This window comes from Heterodontus francisci, chromosome 15 (assembly GCF_036365525.1).
Source record: "Heterodontus francisci isolate sHetFra1 chromosome 15, sHetFra1.hap1, whole genome shotgun sequence".
Lineage (NCBI taxonomy): Eukaryota > Metazoa > Chordata > Chondrichthyes > Heterodontiformes > Heterodontidae > Heterodontus > Heterodontus francisci.
The window spans coordinates 99,648,748-99,668,584 of NC_090385.1; the positions used below are offsets into that span (position 1 = coordinate 99,648,748).

At 42.8% G+C, this 19,837-nt stretch overlaps 1 protein-coding gene across 1 annotated transcript in view; it reads right to left on the bottom strand.

Moving 5' to 3' along the window:
* The window catches only part of LOC137377452 (gamma-aminobutyric acid receptor subunit alpha-3-like), a 653,874-nt gene that overhangs the window by 93,266 nt on the left and 540,771 nt on the right, over positions 1 to 19,837 (bottom strand). Inside the window, exons 5-6 of the mRNA XM_068047031.1 lie at positions 18,089 to 18,171; positions 17,493 to 17,636 (exon numbers count right to left, since the gene is read on the bottom strand). Coding sequence (XP_067903132.1) covers positions 17,493 to 17,636; positions 18,089 to 18,171 — 227 coding nt within the window. The remainder of the gene's footprint in view (positions 1 to 17,492; positions 17,637 to 18,088; positions 18,172 to 19,837) is intronic.

Below are 19,837 nucleotides of genomic sequence, written 5' to 3' on the forward strand. Positions count from 1 at the left end.
CAAGCTGCAGTCTACAACACTACAAATTGCTATTGAGATTAGCGATGAAAGTTGCAGTCTACAACAGTACACATTACTACTGTGATTAACGATGAAAGCTGTCGTCTACAACACTACAAATTACTACTGAGATTAGTGATTAAAGCTGCAGTCTACAACAGTACAAATTGCTATTGAGATTAGCGATGAAAGTTGCAGTCGACGTTACGACAAATTACTGTTGAGATTAGCGATTAAAGCTGCAGTCTACAACACTACAAATTACTATTGAGATTAGCGAATACACCTGCACACCGCAACACTACAAATTACGACTGCGATTAGCGATTAAAACTGCACTCCACAACACAGCAAATTACTACTGAGATTAATGATTAACGCTGCAGTCTACAACATTACAAATTACTGCTGAGATGAGTGATTAAAGCTGCAGTCTACAACACTACAAATTACTACTGAGATTAACGATGAAAGCTGCAGTCTACAACACTACAAATTACTACTGAGATTAACGATGAAAGCTGCAGTCTACAATACTACAAATTACTACTGAGATTAACGATGAAAGCTGCAGTCTACAATACTGCAAATTACTACTGAGATTAACGATGAAAGCTGCAGTCTACAACACTACAAATTACTACTGAGATTAACGATGAAAGCTGCAGTCTACAATACTACAAACTACTACTGAGATTAGCGATGAAAGCTGCAGTCTACAATACTGCAAATTACTGCTGAGATTAGCGATGAAAGCTGCCGTCAACAACACTACAAATTACTACTGAGATTAGTGATTAAAGCTGCAGTCTACAATACTGCAAATTACTGCTGAGATTAGCGATGAAAGCTGCAGTCTACAATACTGCAAATTACTGCTGAGATTAGCGATGAAAGCTGCCGTCAACAACACTACAAACTACTACTGAGATTAGTGATTAAAGCTGCAGTCTGCAACACTACAAACTACTACTGAGATTAGTGATTAAAGCTGCAGTCTACAGCACTACAAATTACTAATGAGATTAGCGATGAAAGTTGCAGTCTACAGCACTGCAAATTACTAGTGAGATTAGTGATTAAAGCTGCAGTCTTCAACACTACAAATTACAACTGAGATTTGTGATTAAAGCTGCAGTCTGTAACACTACAAAATACTACTGAGATAAGCGATTAAAGCTGCAGTCTGCAACACTACAAATTACAACTGAGATTAGCGATTAAAGCTGCAGTCTGCAACACTACAAATTATTATTGAGATTAGCGATTCAAGTTGCAGTCTACAACACTACAAATTACTACTGAGATTTGTGATTCAATCTGCAGTCTACAACAGTACAAATTACGACTGAGATTAGTGATTAAAGCTGAGTCTGCAACACTACAAATTACTGATGAGATCAGTGATTAAAGCTGCAATCTACAACACATTCAAATTACTAGAAAGATTAGCAATTGAGGATGCAGTGTACAACACCACAAATTACTATTTTGATTAGCGATAAAAGCTGCAGTTTACAACACTACAAATTACTGCTGAGATTCGCGATTAAAGCTGAAGTCTGCAACACTACAAATTACTACTGAGATTATCGATTCAAGCTGCAGTGTGCAACACTACAAATTGCAATGAGGTTAGCGATTAAAGCTGCAGTCTACAACACTACAAATTACTATTGACATTTCTGATTAAAGCTGCAGTCTACAACACTACAAATTACTACTGGGATTAAGGATTAAAGCTGCTGTCTACAACACTACAAATTACTACGGAGATTAGTGATTAAAGCTGCTGTCTACAACACTACAAATTACTACGGAGATTAGTGATTAAAGCTGCAGTCTGCAGCAGTACAAATTACTACGGAGATTAGAGATTAAAGCTGCAGTCTACAACACTGCATATTACTACTGAGTTTAGCGATTAAAACAGAAGTCTACAACACTACAAATTACTGCTGAGATTAGCGATTAAATCTTCAGTCTACAACACTAAAAATTACTACTGAGTATAAAAACTGTTAACCAAATTCAGGCTCATGGAATAGTTGGATCAGTGTCCAATTGCACAATAGAAACTGCCTTAAGTACAGAAAACAGTGATTTGTAGTAAATGGTTGTTATTTAGACTGGATGATGTTCGATAGTGGTGTTCCCTAAGAGTCAGGGCTGTGACCACTACTTTTTTGCTATATATAAATACCTTGATTCTTGGAATGCAGAGTAGAATTTCAAAATTTGTTGATGACAGCAAACCTGAGATGTGGTATACACTGAGGATGGTCTGAACCACCTGCAGCAGAACATGTATAGGCAAGCAGAATTGGCAGAGAGATGGCAAATGGAATTTATTACTGAGAAGTGTGAGGTGATGCATTTTGGCAGAAGGAATAGGGAGAGGCAATATATACTTAATGGGACAGTTCCAAATGGTGTGCAGGAACAGAGGAACTTTGGGTACATGCGCATAGATCTTTGAAGATGGCAGAGTATTTAGTAAAGCATATGAGATCTTGGGCTTTATAAACAGAGGCATTGAATACAAAAGCAGGGAAGTTATCCTGAACCTTTATAAAGCTCTGGTTAGGCCCCAACTGGAGTTTTGTTTCCAGTTCTGGTCACCACACTTTAGGAAGGATATGAGTGTCCTTGAGAAGTTGCGGAGGAGATTTATCAGAATGGTTCCAGGGATGGAGAATTTTAGTCATAGATTGAGGGGAGATTTCATAGAAGTGTACAAGATTATGACAGGCTTAAATTAGACAAGGAAAAATTGTTTCCATTAACAAACAGATTAGCGATTAAAGCAGCAGTCTACAAATCTGCAAATTACTATTGAGATTAGCGATTAAAGCAGAAGGCTACAACACTACACATTACGACTGTGATTAGTGATTAAAGCTGCAGTCGACAACACTGCACATTACTACTGAGATTAGCGATTAAAGCTGCAGTCTATAACACTACAAATTACTGTTGATATTAGCGATTAATGCTGCAGTCTACAACACGCCAAATTACTAATGAGAATAGCGATTAACGCTGCAGTCTACAACATGACAAATTTCTTTTCTTTTCTTCTTTTGGGCCTCCTTATCTCGAGAGACAATGGATACGCGCCTGGAGGTGGTCAGTGGTTTGTGAAGCAGCGCCTGGAGTGGCTATAAAGGCCAATTCTGGAGTGACAGGCTCTTCCACAGGTGCTGCAGAGAAATTTGTTTGTTGGGGCTGTTGCACAGTTGGCTCTCCCCTTGCGCCTCTGTCTTTTTTCCTGCCAACTACTAAGTCTCTTCGACTCGCCACAATTTAGCCCTGTCTTTATGGCTGCCCGCCAGCTCTGGCGAATGCTGGCAACTGACTCCCACGACTTGTGATCAATGTCACACGATTTCATGTCGCGTTTGCAGACGTCTTTATAACGGAGACATGGACGGCCGGTGGGTCTGATACCAGTGGCGAGCTCGCTGTACAATGTGTCTTTGGGGATCCTGCCATCTTCCATGCGGCTCACATGGCCAAGCCATCTCAAGCGCCGCTGACTCAGTAGTGTGTATAAGCTGGGGGTGTTGGCCGCTTCAAGGACTTCTGTGTTGGAGATATAGTCCTGCCACCTGATGCCAAGTATTCTCCGAAGGCAGCGAAGATGGAATGAATTGAGACGTCGCTCTTGGCTGGCATACGTTGTCCAGGCCTCGCTGCCGTAGAGCAAGGTACTGAGGACACAGGCCTGATACACTCGGACTTTTGTGTTCCGTGTCAGTGCGCCATTTTCCCACACTCTCTTGGCCAGTGTGGACATAGCAGTGGAAGCCTTACCCATGCGCTTGTTGATTTCTGCATCTAGAGACAGGTTACTGGTGATAGTTGAGCCTAGGTAGGTGAACTCTTGAACCACTTCCAGAGCGTGGTCGCCAATATTGATGGATGGAGCATTTCTGACATCCTGCCCCATGATGTTCGTTTTCTTGAGGCTGATGGTTAGGCCAAATTCATTGCAGGCAGACGCAAACCTGTCGATGAGACTCTGCAGGCATTCTTCAGTGTGAGATGTTAAAGCAGCATCGTCAGCAAAGAGGAGTTCTCTGATGAGGACTTTCCGTACTTTGGACTTCGCTCTTAGACGGGCAAGGTTGAACAACCTGCCCCCTGATCTTGTGTGGAGGAAAATTCCTTCTTCAGAGGATTTGAACGCATGTGAAAGCAGCAGGGAGAAGAAAATCCCAAAAAGTGTGGGTGCGAGAACACAGCCCTGTTTCACACCACTCAGGATAGGAAAGGGCTCTGATGAGGAGCCACCATGTTGAATTGTGCCTTTCATATTGTCATGGAATGAGGTGATGATACTTAGTAGCTTTGGTGGACATCCGATCTTTTCTAGTAGTCTGAAGAGACCATGTCTGCTGACGAGGTCAAAGGCTTTGGTGAGATCAATGAAAGCAATGTAGAGGGGCATCTGTTGTTCACGGCATTTCTCCTGTATCTGACGAAGGGAGAACAGCATGTCAATAGTCGATCTCTCTGCACGAAAGCCACACTGTGCCTCAGGGTCGACGCGCTCGGCCAGCTTCTGGAGCCTGTTCAGAGCGACTCGAGCAAAGACTTTCCCCACTATGCTGAGCAGGGAGATTCCACGGTAGTTGTTGCAGTCACCGCGGTCACCTTTGTTTTTATAGAGGGTGATGATGTTGGCATCGCGCATGTCCTGGGGTACTGCTCCCTCGTCCCAACACAGGCATAGCAGTTCATGTAGTGCTGAGAGTATAGCAGGCTTGGCACTCTTGATTATTTCAGGGGTAATGCTGTCCTTCCCAGGGGCTTTTCCGCTGGCTAGGGAATCAATGGCATCACTGAGTTCCGATTTGGTTGGCTGTATGTCCAGCTCATCCATGACTGGCAGAGACTGGGCTGCATTGAGGGCAGTCTCAGTGACAGCATTCTCCCTGGAGTACAGTTCTAGGTAGTGCTCAACCCAGCGGTCCATCTGTTTGCGTTGGTCAGTGATTATGTCCCCCGATTTAGATTTGAGGGGGGTGATCTTCTTGATGGTTGGCCCAAGAGCTCTCTTCATGCCATCATACATTCCTCTGATGTTTCCGGTGTCTGAGGCCAGCTGAATATGACTGCATAGGTGTTGCCAGTAGTCGTTTGCGCAACGCCTAGCTGTTCTTTGTGCAGTACTTCTGGCTGCTTTAAGTGCTGCGGATGTTAAATCGCTGGGGGCTTTCTTGTAGTTCAAAAGTGCAATGCGCTTAGCGGCTATGACAGGTTCCAGCTCTTCATTATGAGATTGAAACCAGTCTGCATTTCTCTTCGCACTTTTGCCGTAGGTGGTCAAAGCTGACTCATAGATGGCGTCTCTGATGTGGGCCCACTTGGTCTCAGCATCCCCTGTGGGAGTGTTTTGAAGGGCTGTTACAAGTGAATTTAGAAATTTTTGTAACAGCTGTGGGTGAGAAATTCTGCTCGTGTTGATGCGCGGGCGGCCCTTCTGCTTGGAATGATGCAACTTCTTTGGTCTGAGTCTAACCTTGCTGCACACCAGGGAGTGGTCGGTGTCGCAGTCCGCACTGTGGAAGCTGCGTGTGATTTGAACACTGTTTAAGGCGGCTCGCCTTGTGACAATGAGGTCTAGCTGGTGCCAACGACGTGATCTTGGGTGCCTCCATGAAACCTGGTGACAGGGTTTAGTGTGAAAGAACGAGTTGGTGATGCAGAGGTTATGATAGGTACACAACTCAAGCAGTCTCTGCCCGTTCTCATTCATCCTTCCAACGCCATAGCGCCCAAGGCAGGAGGGCCATGAGTCATGGTCGGCCCCAACCCTGGCATTAAAGTCCCCCAGCAGGAATAGGTGTTCGGTGTTGGGGATGCTGCTAATGATGTTATGGAGTTGTTCATAGAACTGGTCTTTAGCTTCAGGTGCGGAACAGAGTGTTGGAGCATAGATGCTGAGTAGGTGTACTGGACCAGAGGTGGTGAGCAGTCGGATGGACAGTATCCGTTCCGAGCCATTTGAGGGAGGCTCTATCATGCTGAGCAAGGAGTTTCTGATGGCGAAGCCCACTCCATGCTGTCTTGGTTCTTCAGGATCCCTGCCCTGCCAGAAGAAGGTGTAGTCTTGCTCTGCTAGAGAGCCACTCGCGGGGAGGCGAGTCTCCTGAAGTGCTGCAATGTCCACATTGAGTCTACTGAGCTCGTTGTTAATGATGGCGGTCTTCCGAGAATCGTTGATTTGTGTAAGGTCTTCCGACAGGCCAGGACACATAGTTCTGACGTTCCAGCTTGCAAAGCGAAGGGCTGGTACCTTCTTTCCTTTTTTCATGTTGTTTGGTGCGGTGTATCAGTCCACCTTTCGGGCAATGACCCTGAGCTCCAAGCACCCATTGAAGCAGGCAGACTGTGGCGGGACAGAACCTTATTGACCGGGGGCTGCCCGGTTTGAGGCGGGCGGTAGCTGTCCAGTGAGGTGCAATGACCTCTCCCACCGACAAAGGCAACCCGTGGCGCCCAGTTTCTACGCCAATTTATCTGGACTTATAACCCGTAACTGCTGCCTTCCGTGTTGTTTCAGTCGCTGTGAGGCAACTATGGAGTGACCTCTCCATGGCGCATGCCTGGGCAAATTTATGGAGGTTGAGAGTTGCCCAGTCGTCAAAACCCCCCTCTCGACCTTTCTGGTGGGGTCCAAAGGAGTGCAGGACACGACGTTTGGCACCAGTATGGCTGCAGGAACTGCCGGAAACATGCCAAAGGTGATACGTGACCGCCTACGGGGTTCCGCTCCGGATTTTCTGTTAGGGTTTACTCCCTTAGCCTTGGTCTCTCCCGAGACGCCCACAAGGCAGTGGGGTTGTTGGGGCCCCTACACAGGTGTAGGATGGTGCCGGTGGGAGGAGGGGATGCAAGGGGGAGGGGTAGAGGGAGGGGGTGGGGGGGGCGTGCAGGGGAAGGGGGTGCGGGGTGAAGATGGTGCGAGGGGGGGTCGGGCTGGGACGGGGTTGTGAGGGGGTGAGCTGAGAGGGTGGAGCAGGGAAGGGGACGGGGGTGGGGGGGGGGGTGGAAGGGGGGGGGAGGGGGGGTGGAATCTGGTGCAGGTAATAAGCCATTTCCTCAGTGCCCACCATCGACGTCCGGAAAGCTCATCCACGTCCTTCGGGAGGTGAAGCATCATTTGGCAGACTTAGAGGTGATTACATTTGCTAAGGGTTTTTTTTTTTGCAGTGGTTTAAATAAAGGCATGCAGCATTGCCAACAGTGCGCTGCAGATGCTCTCCGAGCCATCTCCCGCGGGCGCTTTGAAGTTGCGGCCGGGGGGGCCGTTCGTGGATGTTTTGGGTGTTCGGGGCACCTTTTCTCAGGACTTCTCTCGGGTCCCGCAGCTCCTTCTTCACCTCAATGGACTTAACGCATGCCGTGGCTGCAGACACTCTGGGCGGTGAAGACAGCATGACAAATTACTAATGAGAATAGCGATTAACGCTGCAGTCTACAACACGACAAATTACTACTGAGATTAGCGATTAAAGCAGCAGTCTACAACACTACACATTACGACTGAGATTAGCAAATAAAGCTGCAGTCTGCAACACGACAAATTACTACTGAGATTAGCAATTAAAGCTGCAGTCTTCAACACTACAAATTACTACTGAGATTAGCGATTAAAGCTGCATTCTGCAACCCTAAAAATTACTATTGAGATTAGCGATTAACGCTGCAGTCTACAACACTACACATCACGACTGAGATTAGCGATTAAAGCAGCAGTCTGCAACACGACAAATTACGAATGAGATTGTGATTAAAACTGCAATCAACAACACTACAAATTACAACTGCGACAATCGATTAAATCTGCGGTCTGTAACACTGCAAATTACTAATGAGATTCGCAATTAAAGCTGCAGTCTGCAACACTACAAATTACGACTGAGATTAGCAATTAAAGCTGCAGTCTGCAACCCAAAAAATTACTAATGAGATTAGCGATTAAAGCTGCTGTCTGCAACACTACAAACTACTAATGAGATTAGCGATTAATGCTGCAGTCCACAACACTACAATTTACTACTGAGATTAGCGATTCAAGCTGCAGTCCACAACACTACAAATTGCTATTGAGATTAGCGATTAAAGCTGCAGTCTACAACTCTACAAATTACTGTTGAGATTAGCAATTAAAGCTGCAGTCTGCAACACTACAAACTACTAATGAGATTAGCAATTAAAGCTGCAGTCTACAACTCTACAAATTACTGTTGAGATTAGCAATTAAAGCTGCAGTCTGCAACACTACAAACTACTAATGAGATTAGCGATTCAAGATGCAGTCTACAACACTACAAATTGCTATTGAGATTAGCGATTAAAGCTGCAGTCTGCAACACTACAAATTGCTATTGAGATTAGCGATGAAAGTTGCAGTCTACAACAGTACACATTACTACTGAGATTAGCGATGAAAGCTGCAGTCTACAATACTGCAAATTACTGCTGAGATTAGCGATTAAAGCTGCAGTCGACAACACCTGAAATTACTAATGAGATTAGCATTTAAAGTTGCAGTCGACGTTACTACAAATTACTGTTGAGATTAGCGATTAAAGCTGCAGTCTACAACACTACAAATTACTATTGAGATTAGAGAATACACCTGCACACCGCAACACTACAAATTACGACTGCGATTAGCGATTAAAACTGCAGTCCACAACACAGCAAATTACTACTGAGATTAATGATTAACGCTGCAGTCTACAACACTACAAACTACTACTGAGATTAGCGATGAAAGCTGCAGTCTACAATACTGCAAATTACTGCTGAGATGAGCGATGAAAGCTGCAGTCTACAATACTGCAAATTACTGCTGAGATTAGCGATGAAAGCTGCAGTCTACAACACTACAAATTACGACTGAGATTAGCAAATAAAGCTGCAGTCTGCAACACGACAAATTACTACTGAGATTAGCAATTAAAGCTGCAGCCTTCAACACTACAAATTACTACTGAGATTAGCGATTAAAGCTGCATTCTGCAACCCTAAAAATTACTATTGAGATTAGCGATTAACGCTGCAGTCTACAACACTACACATCACGACTGAGATTAGCGATTAAAGCAGCAGTCTGCAACACTACAAATTACGAATGAGATTGTGATTAAAACTGCAATCAACAACACTACAAATTACAACTGCGACTATCGATTAAAGCTGCAGTCTGTAACACTACAAATTACTAATGAGATTAGAAATTAAAGTTGCAGTCTACAACACTACAAATTACTACTGAGATTAGCGATTAAAGCTGCAGTCTACAACACTACAAATTACGAATGAGATTGTGATTAAAACTGCAATCAACAACACTACAAATTACAACTGCGACTATCGATTAAAGCTGCAGTCTGTAACACTACAAATTACTAATGAGATTCGCAATTAAAGCTGCAGTCTACAACACTACAAATTACGACTGAGATTAGCAATTAAAGCTGCAGTCTGCAACCCAAAAAATTACTCATGAAATTAGCGATTAAAGCTGCTGTCTGCAACACTACAAACTACTAATGAGATTAGCGATTAATGCTGCAGTCTACAACACTACAATTTACTACTGAGATTAGCGATTCAAGCTGCAGTCCACAACACTACAAATTGCTATTGAGATTAGCGATTAAAGCTGCAGTCTGCAACACGACAAATTACGAATGAGATTATCAATTAAAGTTGCAGTCTACAACTCTACAAATTACTGTTGAGATTAGCAATTAAAGCTGCAGTCTGCAACACTACAAACTACTAATGAGATTAGCAATTAAAGCTGCAGTCTACAACTCTACAAATTACCGTTGAGATTAGCAATTAAAGCTGCAGTCTGCAACACTACAAACTACTAATGAGATTAGCGATTCAAGATGCAGTCTACAACACTACAAATTGCTATTGAGATTAGCGATTAAAGCTGCAGTCTGCAACAGTACAAATTGCTATTGAGATTAGCGATGAAAGTTGCAGTCTACAACAGTACACATTACTACTGAGATTAGCGATGAAAGCTGCAGTCTACAATACTGCAAATTACTGCTGAGATTAGCGATTAAAGCTGCAGTCGACAACACCTGAAATTACTAATGAGATTAGCATTTAAAGTTGCAGTCGACGTTACTACAAATTACTGTTGAGATTAGCGATTAAAGCTGCAGTCTACAACACTACAAATTACTATTGAGATTAGAGAATACACCTGCACACCGCAACACTACAAATTACGACTGCGATTAGCGATTAAAACTGCAGTCCACAACACAGCAAATTACTACTGAGATTAATGATTAACGCTGCAGTCTACAACACTACAAACTACTACTGAGATTAGCGATGAAAGCTGCAGTCTACAATACTGCAAATTACTGCTGAGATGAGCGATGAAAGCTGCAGTCTACAATACTGCAAATTACTGCTGAGATTAGCGATGAAAGCTGCAGTCTACAACACTACAAATTACGACTGAGATTAGCAAATAAAGCTGCAGTCTGCAACACGACAAATTACTACTGAGATTAGCAATTAAAGCTGCAGTCTTCAACACTACAAATTACTACTGAGATTAGCGATTAAAGCTGCATTCTGCAACCCTAAAAATTACTATTGAGATTAGCGATTAACGCTGCAGTCTACAACACTACACATCACGACTGAGATTAGCGATTAAAGCAGCAGTCTGCAACACTACAAATTACGAATGAGATTGTGATTAAAACTGCAATCAACAACACTACAAATTACAACTGCGACTATCGATTAAAGCTGCAGTCTGTAACACTACAAATTACTAATGAGATTAGAAATTAAAGTTGCAGTCTACAACACTACAAATTACTACTGAGATTAGCGATTAAAGCTGCAGTCTACAACACTACAAATTACGAATGAGATTGTGATTAAAACTGCAATCAACAACACTACAAATTACAACTGCGACTATCGATTAAAGCTGCAGTCTGTAACACTACAAATTACTAATGAGATTAGAAATTAAAGCTGCAGTCTGTAACACTACAAATTACTAATGAGATTAGAAATTAAAGTTGCAGTCTACAACACTACAAATTACAACTGCGACTATCGATTAAAGCTGCAGTCTGTAACACTACAAATTACTAATGAGATTCGCAATTAAAGCTGCAGTCTACAACACTACAAATTACGACTGAGATTAGCAATTAAAGCTGCAGTCTGCAACCCAAAAAATTACTAATGAGATTAGCGATTAAAGCTGCTGTCTGCAACACTACAAACTACTAATGAGATTAGCGATTAATGCTGCAGTCTACAACACTACAATTTACTACTGAGATTAGCGATTCAAGCTGCAGTCCACAACACTACAAATTGCTATTGAGATTAGCGATTAAAGCTGCAGTCCACAACACTACAAATTACTATTGAGATTAGCGATTCAAGCTGCAGTCCACAACACTACAAATTGCTATTGAGATTAGCGATTAAAGCTGCAGTCTGCAACACGACAAATTACGAATGAGATTATCAATTAAAGTTGCAGTCTACAACTCTACAAATTACTGTTGAGATTAGCAATTAAAGCTGCAGTCTGCAACACTACAAACTACTAATGAGATTAGCAATTAAAGCTGCAGTCTACAACACTACAAATTGCTATTGAGATTAGCGATTAAAGCTGCAGTCTACAACACTACAAATTGCTATTGAGATTAGCGATGAAAGTTGCAGTCTACAACAGTACACATTACTACTGTGATTAACGATGAAAGCTGTCGCCTACAACACTACAAATTACTACTGAGAATAGTGATTAAAGCGGCAGTCTACAACAGTACAAATTGCTATTGAGATTAGCGATGAAAGTTGCAGTCTACAACACTGCACATTACGACTGTGATTAGTGATTACAGCTGCAGTCGACAACACCTGAAATTACTAATGAGATTAGCATTTAAAGTTGCAGTCGACGTTACTACAAATTACTGTTGAGATTAGCGATTAAAGCTGCAGTCTACAACACTACAAATTACTATTGAGATTAGCGAATACACCTGCACACCGCAACACTACAAATTACGACTGCGATTAGCGATTAAAACTGCACTCCACAACACAGCAAATTACTACTGAGATTAATGATTAACGCTGCAGTCTACAACATTACAAATTACTGCTGAGATGAGTGATTAAAGCTGCAGTCTACAACACTACAAACTACTACTGAGATTAGCGATGAAAGCTGCAGTCTACAACACTACAAACTACTACTGAGATTAGCGATGAAAGCTGCAGTCTACAATACTACAAATTACTGCTGAGATTAGCGATGAAAGCTGCAGTCTACAACACTACAAATTACTGCTGAGATTAGCGATGAAAGCTGCAGTCTACAATACTACAAACTACTACTGAGATTAGCGATGAAAGCTGCAGTCTACAATACTACAAATTACTGCTGAGATTAGCGATGAAAGCTGCAGTCTACAACACTACAAATTACTACTGAGATTAGCGATGAAAGCTGCAGTCTACAACACTACAAACTACTACTGAGATTAGTGATTAAAGCTGCAGTCTGCAACACTACAAACTACTACTGAGATTAGTGATTAAAGCTGCAGTCTGCAACACTACAAATTACTAATGAGATTAGCGATGAAAGCTGCAGTCTACAGCACTACAAATTACTAATGAGATTAGCGATGAAAGTTGCAGTCTACAGCACTGCAAATTACTAGTGAGATTAGCGATTAAGGCTGCAGTCTGCAACACTACAAATTACAACTGAGATTAGCGATTAAAGCTGCAGTCTGCAACACTACAAATTATTATTGAGATTAGCGATTCAAGTTGCAGTCTACAACACTACAAATTACTACTGAGATTTGTGATTCAATCTGCAGTCTACAACAGTACAAATTACGACTGAGATTAGTGATTAAAGCTGAGTCTGCAACACTACAAATTACTGATGAGATCAGTGATTAAAGCTGCAATCTACAACACATGCAAATTACTAGAAAGATTAGCGATTGAGGATGCAGTGTACAACACCACAAATTACTATTTTGATTAGCGATAAAAGCTGCAGTTTACAACACTACAAATTACTACTGAGATTCGCGATTAAAGCTGCAGTCTGCAACACTACAAATTACTACTGAGATTATCGATTCAAGCTGCAGTGTGCAACACTACAAATTGCAATGAGGTTAGCGATTAAAGCTGCAGTCTACAACACTACAAATTACTATTGACATTTGTGATTAAAGCTGCAGTCTACAACACTACAAATTACTACTGGGATTAAGGATTAAAGCTGCTGTCTACAACACTACAAATTACTACGGAGATTAGTGATTAAAGCTGCTGTCTACAACACTACAAATTACTACGGAGATTAGTGATTAAAGCTGCAGTCTGCAGCAGTACAAATTACTACGGAGATTAGAGATTAAAGCTGCAGTCTGCAGCAGTACAAATTACTACGGAGATTAGAGATTAAAGCTGCAGTCTACAACACTGCATATTACTACTGAGTTTAGCGATTAAAACAGAAGTCTACAACACTACAAATTACTGCTGAGATTAGCGATTAAATCTTCAGTCTACAACACTAAAAATTACTACTGAGTATAAAAACTGTTAACCAAATTCAGGCTCATGGAATAGTTGGATCAGTGTCCAATTGCACAATAGAAACTGCCTTAAGTACAGAAAACAGTGATTTGTAGTAAATGGTTGTTATTTAGACTGGATGATGTTCGATAGTGGTGTTCCCTAAGAGTCAGGGCTGTGACCACTACTTTTTTGCTATATATAAATACCTTGGTTCTTGGAATGCAGAGTAGAATTTCAAAATTTGTTGATGACAGCAAACCTGAGATGTGGTATACACTGAGGATGGTCTGAACCACCTGCAGCAGAACATGTATAGGCAAGCAGAATTGGCAGAGAGATGGCAAATGGAATTTATTAATGAGAAGTGTGAGGTGATGCATTTTGGCAGAAGGAATAGGGAGAGGCAATATATACTTAATGGGACAGTTCCAAATGGTGTGCAGGAACAGAGGAACTTTGGGTACATGTGCATAGATCTTTGAAGATGGCAGAGTATTTAGTAAAGCATATGAGATCTTGGGCTTTATAAACAGAGGCATTGAATACAAAAGCAGGGAAGTTATCCTGAACCTTTATAAAGCTCTGGTTAGGCCCCAACTGGAGTTTTGTTTCCAGTTCTGGTCACCACACTTTAGGAAGGATATGAGTGTCCTTGAGAAGTTGCGGAGGAGATTTATCAGAATGGTTCCAGGGATGGAGAATTTTAGTCATAGATTGAGGGGAGATTTCATAGAAGTGTACAAGATGATGACAGGCTTAAATTAGACAAGGAAAAATTGTTTCCATTAACAAATGATACAAGGGCTCGGGGACACAGATTGAAAGTTTTGGGCAAAATATGCAGGGAGAATATGAGGAAGCACTTTTTTACACAGTGGGTGGAAATGACCTGGAACTCGCTGCCCACAAGGTTGGTGGATACGGATATGATCAATGACTTCAAGACGAAGTGGGATTGCCACCAGAGAGATCTAGACTTACAGGGCTGGGGAATAGGACTGAAGCATAGCTCTGTGGAGAGTCAACATGGACTTGATGGGCCGAATGGACTCCTTCTGTGCCATAAATGACTATGACTCCATACCTCCAAAGCAAAGTGCAGCCAAAGGTACCAAGATCAAAGCACCATCAACTTCAGTCCCCAGGCTCCACACGATTCAGACAGCAAGCAGCTTCAGGTTCCACAGACTTCAGGCTCCAGGCAAGGCTGGTTAGGCAGCAAGGTAGCTTTGGCAAAACAACATGCTTAAACTCCCCAATTCCGGTTTCCTCTGCAGTCAACCGTCCAGAGTCTAGGTGCATGCTCATGTACCACTAATCTGATGGCTGAGCACAGTCTCAAACTGGGTGTGCATGTGGAGAAAGACTGTTAAAACTCCCAAGTTTTTTAGAGCCCTCTTGGGAGTTCACGAGTGGGGTTCAATCTGACTGAGCAATCATGTCTCATGTGATCAATTTGAGAGAGTTGAAAGGTATGTTATTTGAAGAAGAGCTGGGGTGTTCTCCCTTATGTCCTGGCCAATATTTTTCCCTCTACCAGTATCAGAAAAAACAGATGATGTGGTTAATTATTACATTACTCTTTGTGGAATCCTGCCATATAAATTGGCTGCTGCATTTATTTATTTAATATTTATTTAGAGATACAGCACTGAAACAGGCCCTACAGCCCACCGAGTCTGTGCCGACCAACAACCATCCATTTATACTAATCCTACATTAACCCCATATTCTGTACCACATCCCACCATTCTCTTACCACCTAGGAGTAATTTACAATGGCCACTTTACTTATCAACCTGCAAGTCTATGGCTGTGGGAGGAAACTGAAATGCCCAGCGGAAACCCACGCAGACACAGGGAGAACTTGCAAACTCCGCACAGGCAGCACCCAGAACTGAACCCGGGTCGCTGGAGCTGTGAGGCTGCGTGCTAACCACTGCGCCCCATTGTGTTTCAGCAATCGCTGCACTTAAAATGGACTTTATTTGGTGTAAAGTGCTTTGGGACACCTGATGTTGTGAAAGTGGCTGTATAAATGCAAGCTTCTTTCTCTTTCTTGTACGAGGCCAGAAGTTCCTAGGTTGGAGAGCAGCAAAAAACAAACTGACAGTCCCTGCTCCTAATCTTTGTTCAGCAAGACTTGCTGGAAAATAGATGTTCGCGAATGGTAGGCTGGAGATGTGTTGCAGTGCTCCTGTGGCTGAATTGCCTGCTGAAGAGGATTGTCACAGCATACGCTAAGTAGAGACATGTTTAAGACACCAGCGGATTGCCCTGCCTGTGGAACTGTACTCAGCCTTTGGGAAAAGAGAACGGGCAATGGGGGAGAAAAGCAAATTTTCCAATTGCAGAATCAGACAAAGGACACGATTGGAATTCGGACACTCGTCAGATCTTTATGGTTTCTAAGTTTTTCTTTTTGGTTGCCATTTGGAATCTGTATATATAATTTGAAATGTCTATGTTTGAATTTACCTTCCATCGGCACTGAACTGGAATCAGTGAGTGCCCTTGAGCCATCTGACTCCCAGCTACTCAGCTCAGATTGATTCTGACATCATTCACTAAAGTCCTGATATATTTCTCCTCTTAGTGAAAGATTAATATCTGCGACTGACTGGATAGATCAAGAAATTGACATTAGACGTTTCCTTCACACTCGATCCTGGTTATTTATGTTCTACTATTGGATGTCCTGGAGGTAATTGATGGGATTTCACATGCAGTGCTGATAAAGGAGGAGGTACTCAATAATTAGAGGCAAATGAGCTGCTTGGAATGAAGCCAGTGATATAAAAGCAGGTTTGTAATAATTCACCATTCATGGCCCAATCAAAACCCTCTGCGGACACTGATACTGAGCTGTCTTGTTAAAGGAAGGAACAATGGCCTGTCTGTCCCAGTGATTAAAACCAGACAAATTTCTTCCAATTCCTTTCCGTCAGGCAGGATGAGAAAAGTGACAAAAACACATGTCTAGAATAAAATGGTTACTGTCCAGCAGGAGGTGGGGGACAGTGGTGATTGGTAATGTCCGGTCAGTGTGGGACAGATTGTTCACGTCCAGGGCGAGTTTGACGATTGTTTTGTGGGTATTGTTAATATCAAGACCAGCCCATTCTTCAAGATATTGAGCTATTTTGCGGGCCCCCATGTAATTACCCCCAGCCGGGAACATGCCCCCATGTAATTACCCCATGCCAGGTACAAGCTCCGAATTAATTACTCCCACGTGAACAGGCCCCCATGAAATCACCCTCCTGGAAACAGGCCCTGATGTAATTATTCCCACTGGGAGCAAGCTCCCATGAAATTACGCCACCCCCTGGCAACAGGTCACAATGTAATCAACCGATGCCGAGAACAGACCCCCATGTAATTGCCCGCTCCCAGGAAGAACCGCCCCCCCTGTAATTGCCCTCCTGGAACCAGGCCACAATGTAAATACCGCTCCTGGAACCAGGCTCCCATTTAATTATGCACCTGGGAAAAGGCCACCATAATACCCCTCCTTGGAACATGCCACCATGTAAATTCCCCTCTTGGAGACAGGGCCCCATGTAATTACACCCAACCCCAACTACAGACCAGGATGTAATTATCCCCACTGGTAACAGTCCTCCATATAATTATCCCCACGGGGGACAGTCCCCCATTTAATTACCACAGCAGGAACAGGCCCCTATGTAATTGTGTAATATATGTGTGACGTGGCAGAATCTAGGATCTTCTTGTAACGTTAGGCTCTTCAGAGCTAACTTTGCTGACCTGGCTCTCCGCAAGGTGTCTGAATTGGACCTACGGGAGGATATGTTGCTACCAAAGTTTAAATCACCTACCTGTATTTGATTCAATAATCTCCGTACCAACTGTCTGTCCCAACAAGTCATATTGGTTCAATCGGGATCCATCCTCAGCCACCACCACTGAGTTCCCTCGTCCATGTGTCCAGACATACATCACTTCAGAGTTGGTATAGGCATCTGTCAAGACAAATACCCAAGTTCATGATTATCTGTCTCACCCTATCATTTGTAGTGCTTCCCTGGACAATATGGGGACTGCAGCTCCTCCCCCCCCCTCGCACCCCCCCCCCCCCCCCCCCTCCACTGGTGGCAAGGGGACATCTCATGGTCACAACTAGTTGCAAATGAGCAAAATGCACAGATAGACACATCCACCCTGCTTCTTTCATCTGCCAATTCAGAAAAATGAAAGCAAGCAGTGAGACATTCCTTCCAGCCTCCCCACTCCACCACTGAAACATTGGTGGAAGCTTGGAGGAATCTTTGCATTAGGAGGGTCCTGTGGGAGGGATCAGGTGGGATTTGCCAGCAGCTAGCTTGTTGCACCAGCAAGTCTGCAAGCGGTGAGTAGGTATATCTTAAATTGAACTGTATGTAAATTGATGGACCGGTTGACCATCCAGACTTACAACTGCCGAATTTCAGTGGGCAGGCGTGTGTATCCATGGGGAAATCCTCCAGGTGCATTGGACACTCCGCATTAATTGTCAGCCTGCAGACACAGCAAGGGAAGAGAGAAGTTAACCAACTACTGCATGAAAACTCATGGCCATATCCAAGTATTTTTTAAATATGATGAGGGTATCTGAGTCCAACTCTCTTTCAGGCATTAAGTTCCAGACCCCCATCACTTTCTGGGTGAAATATTTCTCCTCAACTCCTCTCTGATCCTTTACCAATAACTTTAAATTATTGCACTCTGGTTATTAACTTCTCTGCTAATGGAAATAGATCCTTCGTCTCCATTCTATATTGGCACCTCATAATTTTATAAACCTCAATTAAATCTCCCCTCAACCACCTCTGTTCCAAAGAAAACAGATAAAATTCTCTATTCCTGTAATATCCTCATAAATCTCCTCTGTACCCTCTCTAGTGCCATCACATGCTTCTTGTAATGTGGTGTCCTGAACGGCACACCATACTCTAGCTGTGACCTAGCTAGTCTTTTATAAAGTTCTAGGTAATCTCCCTGCTCTTTTTTACTCTGCCTCAATCAATAAAGGAAAGAATCCATATGCTTTCTACTCCCTTCAGGAACCTGTGGATATGCACTCAAAAGTCCCTCTGCACCTCTACACTTTTCAGTATCCTACCATTTATTGTGTATTCCCTTTCCTTGTCTGACCTCCCCAAATGCATTACCTCACACCTCTCCAGGTTGAATTGCATTTGCCATTTTTCTGCCCACCTGACCAGTCCATTGATATCTTCCTGCAGTGTACAGTTTTCTTCCATATTATCAACCATATGGTCAATTGTTCAATTTTTGTATCATCTGCAAACTTCTTAATCTTGCTCCCTATATTTAATTCTAAACCATATATATGTGTGTGAAAAGCAAGGGGCCCGGCACTGAGCCCTGTGGAACCCCACTGGAAACAGCCTTCCAGTCATAAAAACACTCATCGACCATTACTCTTTGTTTCCTGCCACTGAGTCTATTTTCGATCCAACTTGCCACTTTTCCTTGGATTTCATGAGCTTTTAATTTACTGAACAGTCTGTCATGGGAGACTTTATCAAGAGCCTTGTTAAAATCCATGTAGACCACATAAAATGTGCCATCCTCATCAACCCTCCTCAAAAATGTTAATCAAGTTAATCAGACATGAACTTCCCTTAATAAATCGATGCGGACTGTCCTTGATTAATCCATGCCTTTCTAAATGACAATTTAGACTGTCCAATACTTTGCCCATTGCCGAGGTTAGGCTGACTGGTCTGTTATTACTCAGTCTATCCCTTCATCCCTTCTAAATAATAGTACAACACTAGCAGTCCTCCAGCACCATGTAGCGAGAGACGATTGGAAAACGATGGTCAGAGCCTCTGCTATTTCCACCCCTGCTTCCCTGAGCAGCCCGTGATACATTTCATCTGGGCCTAGTGAATTATCACTTTCAAGGATGCTAAACACCTTAATATTTCCTCCCTCACTATGTTTATTCCATCTATTTCATACTCCTCCTCCTTAACTACCATGTCTGCTTTGTCTCTCTTTTTATGAAAACATGCACAAAGTATTCTTTAAGAGCCATGTCTGTGTCTTCCACCTCCACACATAAAAGTTACCTTTTTGGTCTCTAATTGGCCCTACTCTTTCCTTAGGTACCCTCTTGCTCTTCATATATTTATAAAACATCTTTAGGTTTTCC